This window comes from Coffea arabica, chromosome 1c, assembly GCF_036785885.1.
Source record: "Coffea arabica cultivar ET-39 chromosome 1c, Coffea Arabica ET-39 HiFi, whole genome shotgun sequence".
NCBI lineage: Eukaryota > Viridiplantae > Streptophyta > Magnoliopsida > Gentianales > Rubiaceae > Coffea > Coffea arabica.
This window is the reverse complement of record NC_092310.1, coordinates 48958391-48973269: the sequence shown is the minus strand read 5'-3', so window position 1 is coordinate 48973269 and position 14879 is coordinate 48958391. Positions and strand designations below refer to the sequence as shown.

Here is a 14879-nt window from a genome sequence, read left to right as displayed (position 1 = left end):
TGGTAGCTGGGGTTATAGGAAGGGCCTTTGTGGATTTTCTGCAATGCCCTCAGGTTTCTCTCCTGCAGTTTGGCAGCTTCTACAGCATCTGCCAGTGTTTTAGGTTTGGCCAGTTTTACCATAGTTACTATTTCCTCTTTTAATCCACTTAGAAAACATGTTTTGTAATAGCAATCTTGCTGATGAGGGAGAGAAGGCATTACCAGTGCTTTGAGCATTTCGAAATTTTCCAGGTAGTCAGTTACTGAACCTGTCTGCATCAGTTTGTTGAATTCTTCTATAGCTTCCTCAGGGGATCCATCTCCAAACCTCTCACAAAGTGCATTGCTGAGCTCCTCCCACGGAATATCCTCCCTTCCATTGAATACACCATGAAACCAGATGTCTGCCTTATCCCTGAAATAAAGTTCTGCAACCTCAGACTTCATTTCCTCCTCCACTCCATTGATTTTGAAGTACTTATTGGCCTTCCTGATCCATTCCCTAGGATTTTCCCCAGTGAATGATGGCAGATCCACCTTAGGTAACCTGGTGAAGGATCTGTGACCCTGTGGTTCAGATCTGTCCATAGCTCCCTTCTGCTCCTCCTTCCTCCTGTTATCCTCCTTATGCACTAAGCTAGATTCTGAGCTGTTGCCTTCCACATCTTTCCCTTTATCGTTTAACTTTGCCAACATTTGTGCCATCATGTTCATCATGCCCTCATACTTCTGATCCAGGTTTTTGAGTGTTTTTTCAGTATTTTCTTGTCTGTGCTCCATGACCCTGACGGCCTGCTCCAGACCATCACTTCTGTTAGCAAAAGTTCTAACCACACTTCCTAGCTCAGTGATCTCCTTCCTCATTTCTTCTTGGCTTTTAGTCATTTTTTTTTTATATGTGTATATCTATACCCAATGGCTCGTAGCTAGCTCTGATACCACTGTTATGGTACAGACACCAGAGAAGCCAGAGTCCCTTTTGCAGGAACCAGGGAAGAATGAATCCAATTGGATGAATCAATAAACAATGAATCAGTAGAGTAGTTCACTGTAAGAATCTGAACTTCTATTAATCAAATCGTGATAACAATTTTAAGAACAGAAATGGCGGTAAAAGCTAAGAAGGGGAAAGAATTGAAGGAAAAATTGGGAGGGAAGCTGAGGATTGCTCCTCAAGTCAATACAGATGAATCTAGACAAATAATTTCAAAAGCTACCTCACAGAGTAGACATGCCTGCTCTTTAATACTAACAAATCCTAACTAATTCTAGCTAGACCACTGAGGGCGATACACGTGTCCCAAGCATCTGCAAGTTGCCGCGCGTTTTGAATTTCTGTTATGAAGGCTGAAACCCAGGAAAGGCGTGGTTCTTGGTTCACGCCTTTGATGACTTCTGGTCCATTGATCACGCCTTCTTCTGCTGATCTTCACGCCTTCATTGCTTCAGTTAGCTGGTTCCTGCCTCTGTCCTTAGATAAGTTTTCCATTCCATTACAGAGTCATCTTTTAGTTATCTTCTTTGCTTGGACCATTAGCCTTACAGCAAATGAGGAAATAAATCACGTTAAGCATACTTAAGCCAGCGAGACTGCAGTAGTAATAATCATAATGACCTTTATTGACATTGATTGCAATCCAACTTTCGTTTCCTCCTCGTTTTGCGAATTCATCGACATCCCAAGTGTGAACAAAGTGGAAACCACACTTGAAATGCTTCTGGGAAGCTCAGAATAGTAGAACTCATTTTGTACAGCTACACTCAAAGCTTCACAGAAGCCGAGCAGGAAATATTGCGGAAGAAGCCAAAGTGCTGGCATGTCCAACACTGCTTCTGGATCATCTGAATATCCTTCACTTATAGCCAGACTACGTCATTTACCCTCCACAATTGCTGCCGCTATCATGGAGAAAAGGGACAGGAGCATTCCACCTCCCATTCTTTTCCTTGTCGAGAAATGAACATGTTTCCCCATGATTCTTGATGTAATAGGAAGGATTATACGATCATAAAGAGCTACCCAATGTATTAGAAAGATAACATTAAGCATACTAAAAGAATCTGCTGATATTTCAAAGCTTGAACCAATTTTCCGATTGATGGACTTTGCTTGAAAAAAATAGTTCTGGCTGATATTTGCTGACATTATCATTCCTGAGGACCATAATTTTTCTTTTTTGGGTAAATCATACTTAAGCCTCTTGTAGTTCATCCTTTTTCGTGTTACCCTCTCATAAATTTAGGATAACACTTATCACTTTGAAACTTTAATCCAAAGTATGGGGCAGTTATCCATGACATTTGCTTCAAACTGCTTTCCTTTAGTTTATCATTAACAGCTAGACAAGAATTAAAAAAAAAATCTCTTTTTGGAATCACTGCTATAAATTTGTAATCCCTAAAAAATTCCCATAAGAAAATGGAAAAGAAAAATCCGAAATCGGTCAACTTTTTGTTGAACGAAATAATATGAGGCTTACGGGGCAATAATGAAATGTAACATCAAAAGAGAGGGTTCAAGCCTAATGGGTTTTATTTGCTGAAAATGAATGATTAAGGGAGTGAATACATAATCAACGAGACTGAAGTTTTAGAAACTTTTGCAGAAGTGTTTTTTCACGCATGTGCATGGAGAGAAATTGTTCCTGAAAATGAAATAAAGAAACAAAGGAAAAGATTCCAGCTAAAATACCTCAATGTCTACATAGAGTCTTGCCTGTCAATGAAATCAGTAGAAGCAGAACAAGGAAAGGGGAGGATAAATGTCCATGCTGTGGGGAGGCAACAGAAACTTTGGAGCACATGATGTTTTTCCGCCAACATGCTGAATGGATATGGAAGGCTGCACCAATTAAGTGGGATGGTTTTCTTTCCTTTAGGCAGAATTTCTGGTTATGGTGGACCACTTTGATGGAGGCAAAGGAAAGAGAGGATGGGGAGGAACATAGTGCATTAACTGTAAATATCCTGTGGCAGAAATGGAAATCCAGGAATCAAATGCAATTTAAAAAGGTAAGGAAATGTCAGGCTTGACAGCACAAAAGGCAACATATGAATGGCAGGAGTATAGGATGGCACAAAGGGGGGAGGATCACGAACAAGATGAAGAAGAAAACAAGCAAGGAGCTGGAATCAGAGGAACAACACCTGAAAGGAGGGTGATAAAGATAAATACAGATGCAGCCCTCAACCAAAGGAAGGAAGTGGCAGGATGGGGAATTGTGGCTAGGGATGACAGTGGTAAGTTAGTGTCTGCTTGGGCTGGCAAAAAAGTGTACTGAACCAGTAATAGAGGAAGCAACCGCGATTAGAAATGCACTGTTAAAGGCCAAAAGGTTGGAGAAACATCTGGATACAATCAGACTGCAATGTGGCTGTAGCAAGGATTGAAGAAGACTGCACTGGGGATCCAGTGATTGGAACGATAGTCGAAGACATCCAAAAGCTTAAGCAAGAGTTCCGGAAATGTTATTTTTCCTTTATTGGCAGGGAAGGTAACTATTTTAGTCACCATTGGCAAAGTTTGCCTTAAACTTGGTTAGTGAAGTGAGTTGGGAACAATCTTTCCCTCTTTGGCTCAGTAGTCTAGCCAGAAATGATGTAGGAGCAGTTGCTCCAACTTTGTAAGTTCATTTTATCTGCAATATAAGTTCTGCTATCGTTTGGAGAAAAAAAAAGGCACCTTTTGGAGAGGAAAGAAACAGATGGCAAAAAATGACACTATGGAACAGAGGGGACAAGCTATACTATGGACGGAGTATTTGAAGCCCTTTCTTTTTTTCTTTTAAGGTGAAAAATAGACAGAAAGTACCTCTGTCTTTTATGATTATAAAATTCAGTCTGGACACTAATCCAATGGGGTGATTGGTCGACGGGTCAACAATGGTTTTAATAGGTGGGTTGATCGGTTGATTCAGTGATTATAATATAATAAAGGTTAAATTGCTTGTCATCCCCATGTGATTTTACACAACGCTGGATAATTTACCTAAAGTTTTAAAATAATCACATAACCTTCTTGTGATTTTATATAAATTGAAAAATGAATTAGTTACGGCGTTTCTATCAAATGTACTTTTAAAACGCGCATAATAAAATCTTAATATCCATATAACCCCCTTATAATTTATATAAGTACCCACTTTACTCCTTGTGGTTTTTACATTTATCAACGTAGTCTTTCAATACTTTTATACAAGGTGATTAAGTGGTCAATTAATTTAGTATTTAAGTAAGAGTACTATTGGTATTTCAACTAATGTCTAACGATGTTACATAAGTTATTTTCTATTAATTTTTTACTTTACATAAAATTATAAGAGGTGAGTTGGATATTTTGAAACGTTACACGGAGGTTATATGTAATTTAATCTATAATAAATAATATATTTAACTCATAATAATGTTTGAATTAGGGGTTCAATTGACAATTCAACGGTGTTTTTTTTTTCTTTTTTTTTTTTGAAATTTTACCGGTAGAATCACCGACTTATGGATTGATCAATGGGTTTATTCCTTATTCGGTCTAAAAATATTCACCTGAAATACCACCTATGCCTTTGCTCAAATGCTTAGTATAACAAGGAGGTATAAGTGAATATTATTGAACAATAAGGTGCTCACCAGGAAAATGTGAAACCATAAGGGTAACTAGTAATTCAACCAAAATTATTTCTCTCAGTCCAGCCAAAACACTGGAAAATTATGAGGAAGACGTTCTGTTTATTAAGAAATGTTTTCTTTGGAGAACATGATAGGAACTATGTTACATCCAACCAAAAGAAAAAAAAAAATCAGCCTTCAACGTGGAAGAAGCTATGAGCTTCTGATGAGGATAAATGTTTGTGCCAAGGAGACAGTAAACAAGGCAATCTCTATGATTCTGAGGTGAGGTAAGATGGGACGGCAACGTAGTCTGAGTTTTGCCCAGACTGATTGACTGCTAATATTGACATCTTCCATTAGCTCATGAAGGTAGCATCTGTCCATGTCAAACACAAGTTGCTTAACAAGGCTGTTGAAAAAATTCACTACTTTTCTTCATCATTCTCTGGTTGTCTGATGATCCCTGCTTTCATCAGAACTCTAGCATCATCTCTTGAGCACAGCAGATTGCCGAGGAAAACTACTAGGGACGTAAAATATGGTGCAGAACCTCTATCACCCTGCTCATGAGCCATCAAATTTCTCAACACAATGCCTGTGTTATCATCAATGAACAATTGGGAAATCTTCAGCACTCTGTCCTCGAATTCCAAATCTAACATGTTACCGGACTTTTTCTTGAATGTCAGCCCACAAAGGCTGAGTGATTTAGCGCTGTAGATCCAGCCTTTCCCACTATATGTATTATACGTACAGGACCTTCTTGCTTGGGTAGTAGAACAGTAAGTTTCAGTTGGAGCAAAGCTAGCATGAAAGAGAGCAAGTAAATGTGTGTATTTCCTGTCTGCATGATCAGTTGTTTCGCTGGTAATGGCATCTTTCCCTGGCCTGAGCGACTCGAAAAATTGGAGAGCGAGCTTGTTGAGAGAATCTTTTTCATCACCCAACCTGGTAAGATCAAAAAGCCTTTGGAGTACAAATAGAGGAAGTTGATTTTCAATCAGCAGGAGATCAAGACCAAGATTGGATGGCATCCAACGAGTAGCAAAGATGGGATCATCTGCCAGCTTTCCCTGTTCAAGAAATTTTTGTCTTCATATAAACCCACTTGGAAAAGAACAACAGTGTGAAAACTTGAACCTAAAACACTAGGAGATATTAAGACCATACCTGGTAACTTTTTCCACCGAGGCGCAAGAGCTCTATCACAAAGCAACCATCAACTAGCATCATTTTTGTGAAGCTATCACTGTCAATGTGTGTTAAGTCCTCTGCATAGCATTCTCTTGTTTCTGCTTCCAATTCTTTCATAGCATCACTGAGAACATTGAGTACATAAATACCATGATGTCTGCCTCTTTCCAAAAGGGAATCAAAAAGTCTCAACTTTTGAGCTTGCATAAACTCTAAACCAGGCCTCTTGTGATGAAGTGGGCCAATGGAGACTAATCTGGGAGCATAAGCTTTCTCGTTATCTTCGCGAACGTGCAATGGGATCCTGCAGATAGGCCATTTTCTGCGAGGAAGAGGCTCTTGCATGACAGGATCAATGCTGATTACAGCATGAGCTTTGCCACCTGCTTCTTTGATAAGCGGAAACACTGATTGAGTTATTTGTACTGACTTATTTTTGCCATTGGTGAACTTGGAACTTTTTGCTTCCATGAAGGTATTCTTCACGATATCCAACACTGGACTTGGATCCATTTTTGCTGACCACCCTGGATCATTCGAAGTTCTATATATATAAAGCAGCACAACCCTTTTTTTCTAATCCAAAAAGTTGAAAAAGGTAGCATATATAAATACATGTTATTGCACACAAAGCTGCTTTTTGGCAGTAAAGCTGCACCATATAAAGTAACTACAATATTAAAACACGGGATTCAACACGTTGAAGGTTATTTTAATTCGCTATCCTTTGTACTATTTCACTTTTGAAAAGCATGTCAAAGTTCAAGAGAGCCAAGAAAAAGCATGTCAAAGTTAGTCAAATCATGTATATGTCGTCCGTGTTTGCTTTCTTTTTTTCCTAAACGGAATGAAACACACACACACACAAATAATGAGAGACACGCAGAAGTCCGTGTTTGCTTTCCGTCCTTGTCTTTTTTGATTTCCAGACTGGTTTCCAATTTTGCTGTAAAAAGCGGTAATCAGGAACCGGGAAGGTGGAGATTGGAAGATTCCATTTACACATTCTAGTTGAACAATTCCAACTAAATTAAATTTGTTAAGAGACAGAAAAGTATCCTGGTTGAACATCTTAATGACTGTGCGTTCATACAGTGCTATGCTTGGAAAGATAATGAGTGGACTGGTTGGAGCAATTTATAGCCATGGGCTCCCTCCTTCTTTGCTTTGCTAGCTTTCTGTCCGTTCATACAGTCGCAATATCCAACTAAATCAAGCTAGTAATAAAATGGTTTCCGGCAAACATAAATAAAGCGTTTGCAGACCTATATTTTTCAAAGGATAAAATACACTTTATCCCTTGTGGTTTAGTGATTTTTGATATAACTCCATTGATAATTTGGACTAAAGTATCAAAGTCATGGAATTTGCATTCTATAATGGAGTCAACTAAAATATCAAAAATACCCCTTTGTAAAGTTGAAAATTATTAATTAACCATAGAAGGTTATATATTTATTTTGAAAACTATAAGAGAATTATGTGATAAAATACTAAATCACAAGGGAATTATGTAATAAAATATAAAATCATAAGGAGTTAAAAGTATGATTCATATTAAGTTTATATATTTTGATCACTTCAACCATTTTAGTTTTTAAACAAAGATATACTCGACATTTCCTTCGGCTTCGTTGTAGAGGATCATTTCTGTTACATTGACATTTTTAGTCCAAACTATAAGGGGATAATGTATAACTTTTAAAACTATGATAGGGCAATATGAAAAATTACCAAACCACATGGCGTAAAATGTATTTCGCCCTTTTTCAAATGTACATTAACATACACACTAGTGCCACATCATTATAAGTTCTGAGTAATCAACAGGTAGGGATGGCAACGGAGGCGGGCACCCGCCTCGCGGGGGGTCATTGTATACCCCCGCCCCGCCACCCGTTTGAAAATATATATATATATATATGTACATAATTATATATATATAATGATATTATCAATTATATTACTAATTATACATGTCTATTAATAAAAATTATTAATTATTTATACTAAATTTATTAATACATTTATGTTAAATTCCTAACTACACTTAATACAATAACACTTTTTTCTAAAAAAAATACAATAATAATTTAGTGATTGTATTTGTATCAAAAGTAAAAACTTGATTATTTTAGTTATATTTGTTTAATCATATTAGATTGTATTCAAATAACCTTTGTTTAATTATTTTTATGAGTTTCAATTGTGAAATTACAATGAATAATAATTTGGTGATGTGTAGATATTTTAGTACTTGATTATTTGCTCAAATTTAATTATAATGAAATTATATAATAAAATTTTTTTAACTCCACAAGTGCCCCGCAGGGGAGGCCAAGGGCGGGGGACGGGACGGGGGCGGGGGTTGGGGGAGATGTCCTCCGCCCCACCTCCGCCCCATTGCCACCCTTATCAACAAGTGAGTGTAATAATTTTTTTTCTTTCATTTCATTTTTCTTTTGTACAAAAAAATAAAAAGAAAGATGGCATTATTACAGATGAAACTGAGAGATATATAACTCTGATTTCGTAAAATTCAGAAATCGGAGAACAAAATAGATACACATGAAATTGAGCTCCGTTTGATGCAGTTTATTTCATAATTTAATAAATTTTTGAAGTGACATATAATCTGATCCTTTGCAAAAGCAATTGATTCAACCTTGCAGCTTAGTAGTTCCTTCATATTTTCAAGGAGATAATCGATAAAGCCCAGCTCATTTGTCTTGGGAATGTCAAATTCTGACGTTAATGGGTACTTGTCTGCAATTTTGGGCGTCAAAAGCTTAACTTTTTCGAGCCAAGCAAAGAGCACAAGCTCCATTTCCACGGCTGACCCTTGTTCCAATTCATGAGTAAAAAGCCAGCAAATTATAGTACAAGCATTATTTACAAAAAAAATTATCATACAAATATGCTCTCAAACACTAGAAATAAGTATTTATTAAGTACTTTTTGTAAAAATTCTATTAAATAAACTACTTTCTTATAAATTACCGCAATCCTGAATTGGCTCTAAATATGCAAGAGGAATCTGGGAATTTGGGAAGCATAACTGAAGAAGGGTTGAAAATTATGGCAAAATGCAATGAAAATTAATCATCACGAAATTGATTCTACGTTTTGTGTAATTATTTTTATACTTGATAAACTTTGTACATCTGGTCAAATTCTGCCACAATGAAGAAATAATGAAGGAATTGCGTCTGAATCACATTTTTTTATGGATGGTTTTCTTTTTCTTTTTTCTTTTTTTTTTCAATTTGTGGTAACTTTTTGGTATCTCATTTACAATTCAAAGTTGCAACCTAAAAGGATAACTTTTATGTTCTAAATTGTGTCACCCTAAATGGTAAAGTTATAAACTTTTTTTTTTCTTATCTTCACTTTATCATTGTGGTAAAACGTATTGGGATACTTGGTCAAAAACTTTGGCAAGTTTAATTAGCAACTCACTATTGCTTTGGAAATGCTTTTTCTCTAATGTTTGGTCTCATTGTTTTTGCTTCAAATTACCCCTTTTTTTATTCAATTTTTTGCCTTTCATATGAGCACTTCCTAGTTTGATCAATTCCAAAAATTTCGCTCTGCAACTTTAGTCCATCTTCTGGAGAAATGAACTTCAAAATATAGACAAACGAAGGAGAAAATTGTGGTGTGGACAAAGAAATCCAGACAAACATAAGAGAAATTGTTGGAGCAAATGAGGAAAGGCCAGCAGAAATAGCAATTTCAAAACTTCATTGTCAAACCACTAGCAATAGAAGAATTCCACTGGGACTGCACTTTCATTACAGAAGGCACAGAAAACGAATTCAAAGTATCAGAAGTAGCAAGAAAATGAAGAAACAAAGAATATCCTAAGCTGAAACCATTGCCAGGTACTGAAGTGAAACACAGAAGCTAATGGATGAAACACTCAGCAATATTCTTTATTCACAAAAATCCACTACAGTCATGCATTTATTAGCACAAAGCATCCTTCTTCAAACAAGAACTAAACTTGGTAACAGGTGGTCATCACAACTTCATTTATTAATTAGTACATTGATTTCATATCCAAATCTCTGTCAACAATGAAAAACATAAATAGATTCAACCACTTGACATGTTATTTGACATGTGAGGGCGAATTCTTGCTTCTGAACGGAACATCCATGGTCTCATATCACTGGAAGATAAAGATCTTGAAATCATAATTTCCTGAGCTGTTCTGTTCCTCCTCAATCTTCAAAAGTAAACTTCTATCCAAGACTGGGCAGTGACGCACCTCAATCATTTCTAGAGGTTCAATAACCTCTAAGCAAGAAGGGATCTCTTCTAGTTTGCGACATTGCTGCAGCACTAATTTCTCAAGACAGGGGAAATGATCGCTCGTGCTGGTCCATCTCACAATGTCCAAGGAGCCTAACTTCAAGAATCTGAGTTTTGGGAGTTCCCATTCTTCTTCCATGTCCCAAGTATTCTCCTCACAGTGGATGGAAAGTAGTTTGAGTACCTCAAGATTGGGTAGATCTCTCAGTTCTGGAATTATACTCGAATGCAAGTATGACAGAGACAGCTTCCTTAGGTTGGAGGGAAAATGAAGCTCGCTATGACACTTTACTCTTCCAAATGATGAGGACAGGTGGAGTGATTGTAGTCGACTCAAAAACTGCACTGCCACGGTCCTGTTGCAATCCCCAGTAGATTTCCCTGATTCAAAGAGTGTGCATTTTAGTCTGCGGATGTTTGGCAACTTCCTCAGTATCTTTTCAATGCTTTGCCCAAAAGAAAGCCTAAGCACAGAAAAGGTCTCTAAATTGTGTAAGACACAGGACATTTCAAGGTTTTCTGTGGCCAAACTAGACCCAAGCAAGCTAAAACCACCATGCAGATGTCTTAATTTCTGCATATTCCAGATAGTATCTGGCAATACAGCTGTACTATCACTTTTGACAAGAAGAGTTTCTAAATTTGAGAGGTTCGATATTGATGATGGGATCGAATCGAATTCACCCTGAGCTGCCAAGTACCTCAACTCAACAAGCAATAGCGTTTCACTTGGAAAACAAAATCCTAGATGGATTTGCTCCAAATTCAACACATTAAGAAGTTTGAAGATGCACAGATTGAATAAGAGACGACAATGCTTCGGTCCATACGCATTATCAAGAGGAAAGAATAGTATAGAACGTACACTGGGACAAAATATCCTTGACCTCTCAAAATGTTCTTGGAGAGAATACACGCACAACCGTTGCTGATTACACTGCCCATTGAAGGTGAGAAGCTCATCATACCCACTTACCAAAGACAAAAATTTCTCCTTTTTGGCTGTTACCACACAAAACTCATGCAACAGATCATGAACACGACAGGATTTAATGCCTCCTAAGGATCTTTCTTTGGAGATCATAACCAAGCTTCTGCCAATCAGATCATTGACGTAGTCCCCGGCCACATCTTCTAAGCTCTTTCCATCACTTTTTTGAACAAATCCTTCGGCGATCCATAATCTCATCAGCTTCCCAAAAGGAATCTCTTGGCCTACTGGAAATGCACCGAAGTAAAGAAAGGATGGTTTCAGATAATCAGGTAAGTTTCTGTAACTCAACTTTATTATGTCCATGCACTGTTCTGTGATAGGAAGAGTATTTAAGCTTAGCCTTCCTGCAATCTCTTCCCAACCATCCTGCCCTGAATTTGAAAGAATTCCAGCTACGATGACTACTGTGAGGGGTAATCCCTTACAATTTTTTGCTATTTCCCTCCCTAGTTTCTCATCATAGCTATCCCTGCAAGATAGCCTCTTTTGTAACAGTTCCCAGCTCTCATCATCAGTGAGTTGGCGAAGGGGGTGAGGCTCACAGTTAGGATTAATTTTTTTGGCTACTTCAGGATGTCTACTTGTTAAGAGGATCCTGCTTCCATTGGCATCATTGGGCAGCGATCTTTCCAACCCACTCCATGCGTCAGCATCCCAGACATCATCCAAAACAATGAGATACTTATTTTTCATTAAACGCTTTTTGAGCTCTTCCTCCAAATCGACTTCACTCTTGTTCAGATATTGATCAGAAAGTTCAGGAACAATCCATCCCAAAATCTGAAGAACCAAATCTTTCTTTGTATATACTTGAGAAACAATGCACCATGCATGACTATGAAATGTGCGTGTAACTGAAGGATCATTAAAAACACTTCTGGCCAAAGTAGTCTTACCTAGTCCTGGCATACCTACAACAGAAATGATACCCAACTGTTTTGATCCTCTTACAAGTTGATCAATTATCTTCTTTGCCTCATCATTCAAACTCACCACAGCTTTGTTGATTGCTGGTGTTCTACCCTGTGATGGCAAAGCATCGGAAGACCTGATAGGTTTTTGGGATGCCATGCTACACCTATTGTCACCAAGCTTCAAGGCCTCCATCTTAATAAAATTAATTTCTTCTGTGAGTGGACCAAATATCATTGGAGAATAATCAGGATCATTTCCGACCACTAAGGATTGAATCATAAGTTGTGCTTTGTACGCCACCTCTACAGCATGACGGGAAAGAGCTTGAAGCTTTTCATCCTGATTACGTTCTTCCAGATTATTCTCCAACAAGGATCTCAAGGATATAAGATCATCTAGTACTGTCTGAATTTCATTGCTTGCAAAAACATTTGAATCAACCTTACAACTTGGCAAATCTTTGAGATTTTGTAGAAAAAAGTTCATAAAGCCAAGCTCATCAGTCTTAGGAAAGATAAGTGCTGATGTTACTACCTTGATAAGCTTAATCTTTCCCAGCAGGTTGACAAGTGCAGAATCCATTTCCTTGGCCAATCCTTCTTTCAATCCTTGCACAAATAGTGAGCAAATTACGATCCCTGCCTCACTGACAGCAGCTCGAATGAGATCCTTAACTTTGTTAGGCAACTTCTCAAAGTACTTCTTGAGAATGGTTCTCAAGAATCTGAGCCCCTCATAGAGAATTGGCATTTGATCCTCCAAAGAAACCACACAAGTAATACTGTGCGTCAGTCCTTCCCAAATCCGATATAGGAGAGAATCAACAAAATCCCCTAGTATATGCTCTTCTATCTCCAATGTTCGAGCATGTGGCGATCCAGATAGCAAGACTTGGATGTATGTCTCACGGATTTGTGGATCAACAGCCTCCATCTTTTGTAGCAGCTCAGAAAAGATCAACCGCATTTTATTATCCCGTGCTTCTTTATAATCATATGGGTAAAATGCCCACATGTGGAAGACTCTTGCTGCTGCATCGATAGCCACAACTTGTAAACGCATGAAGAGAACTTCCAACTGCCCATACTCAAAGCCTCGCCATTCTGCAAAGCGAATGAAGTTCTTCGAGAAAGCCACCTTCTCTTTGAGGGCTTCGAGTAAATCTCGCACATCTTGATCATCAACTCTTACCCAAGTTTGGACATCCTCTATATTCACTAGCAGGAAGTCGATGAATTCCATAATATTTGGGCCCCAGCTGGAATGGTTTTGCAATGAATTGTAGTAATCCAACAAATTGATATAGGATCGGCTGATTTCTTGCTTCGAATTGTAGATGCAAGTGGTTCTTATTTCGCCAACCTTGTGATCAAACTTGGACTCCCAATCGAAAGTCCAGACCTCCTCTCCTCCGAGACCATAAGAGTACTTATCTTTTCCCTTCAAGAGATTGAAAGAGGCATCGCTGCCCATCCCCATGAAACCCTGATCATAGCTGAATACTTCTTCTCCCATACAAGAACGACCATACGAGTACGTTCCCTGTTCCGAGGGGAAGAACTGTTCCTGTTTCAGGCCGATCAAATGGGAATTCAAACCCAGTTCGCGGAATCTTTCTTCACTAAGACAATCATTATACAAGTCCAGAATCTTTTCCTCTACTGCAGGTTCAAGGCTAGTCAAGAAAGATGCCAGATTATTGTTGTTACCAGGTTTGGAATACAGATCGTAGTTCCACTCTCTTGCACACCAAAAGAGGGTCCTCAGAAGTCTCAACTCCGCCTTCAGGTCCAACACCCTGAAATATTCTACACCAAAATCTTTCACCAGCAACTCTAGATCAAGCAAGACTGTAGCTATGATATCAGAGGCCATCTCTGTCTCTTTCAGATCAGATCCCTCAGCTCTTCAGCAGGAATAGAGAAAACTGAAATGAAAACTTGAACAGCTAAAGCTAATGCTGACTATTCCACTCTGCCACTGGAGTATTCAGTCAAATTCCATTAGAAAGGAGATAAAGTTTGGAAAAAGATCCGCAAGTTCCGGCATTTGCAATGAACTGAAATTATTGTAGTAACTTAATACTCCCAGAATGGACAAAGTAGCCGGCTTTCGCAAGTTCCGGTTATTGCTAAAGATTCCACGCCCAAAATGGACTCCGTTAAATAATTTTAGTAACTAACATTCACCGCGTTAATCAAGAGTGTCATATTTTTTATTTTAAAACGTTTTAAAAAAATTATCATGTTAAAAAAAAATCAAAATATATTTTAATTTTTTTTTTCAATATAACTCTTCTTCTTCTTAATCATCTGGATGCTATCCATTCAAATTTAAACTTTAAATTTTAAATTTATAAAATTTAAATTAAAAAAAATACAAACATCACATTCAGATTTCAGATCACTATTTTTAAAAAGTTAAATTCTCAAAATGTAACTAAATAATCGGAATGGAGGAAGTAATTACAATTCTGCAATGCATCAATCAAGCTTTACTTTTCTTGAGGTGATCGGAGCACTACATTTCCATGTCTTGATGCTTTTTTAACCGGTGGATGGGGGACCAAATGCTAGATTTTGGTGGGGTAACGGAGAAAAGGAAAACACTGTACACTGGACAAGCAAGAAGAGAATCTCTGAAGTAAAAGGAAAAGGAGGATTGGGATTTAGGAATTTAGTGGCTTTCAACACAGCCTTGCCAAAAAAAAAAAATTTGGAGATTCAGAACACCTCCAAATTTGTTAGTAAGCAAGGTAATGAAAGCTAAATACATAAGAATCATGGTGCTGGAAAGGGAGATGGAAGATGTGATTGCTATGGAGAAGAATTTGAAACTATAGAACATATGTTTTTCTTTTGTGCAAATGAGAG

General features: G+C 37.7%; 2 protein-coding genes across 2 annotated transcripts; both read right to left on the bottom strand.

Moving 5' to 3' along the window:
* Positions 1-4876: 4876 nt before the first annotated feature.
* Positions 4877-6292, bottom strand: LOC113725517 (UPF0481 protein At3g47200-like). Its single transcript, XM_027248764.2, has 2 exons — positions 5757-6292; positions 4877-5659 (listed from the first exon to the last, which is right to left on the bottom strand). The coding sequence occupies exons 1-2, from the start codon at positions 6249-6251 to the stop codon at positions 5012-5014; spliced, it is 1143 nt and encodes a 380-aa protein (XP_027104565.1). The 5' UTR covers positions 6252-6292; the 3' UTR covers positions 4877-5011.
* A 3917-nt stretch (positions 6293-10209) lies between these two features.
* Positions 10210-14148, bottom strand: LOC140035152 (putative late blight resistance protein homolog R1B-23). The gene is made up of 2 exons (XM_072074919.1): positions 10963-14148; positions 10210-10478 (listed from the first exon to the last, which is right to left on the bottom strand). Exons 1-2 carry the CDS (start codon positions 13879-13881, stop codon positions 10431-10433), a joined length of 2967 nt encoding a protein of 988 aa, XP_071931020.1. The 5' UTR covers positions 13882-14148; the 3' UTR covers positions 10210-10430.
* Positions 14149-14879: the final 731 nt, after the last annotated feature.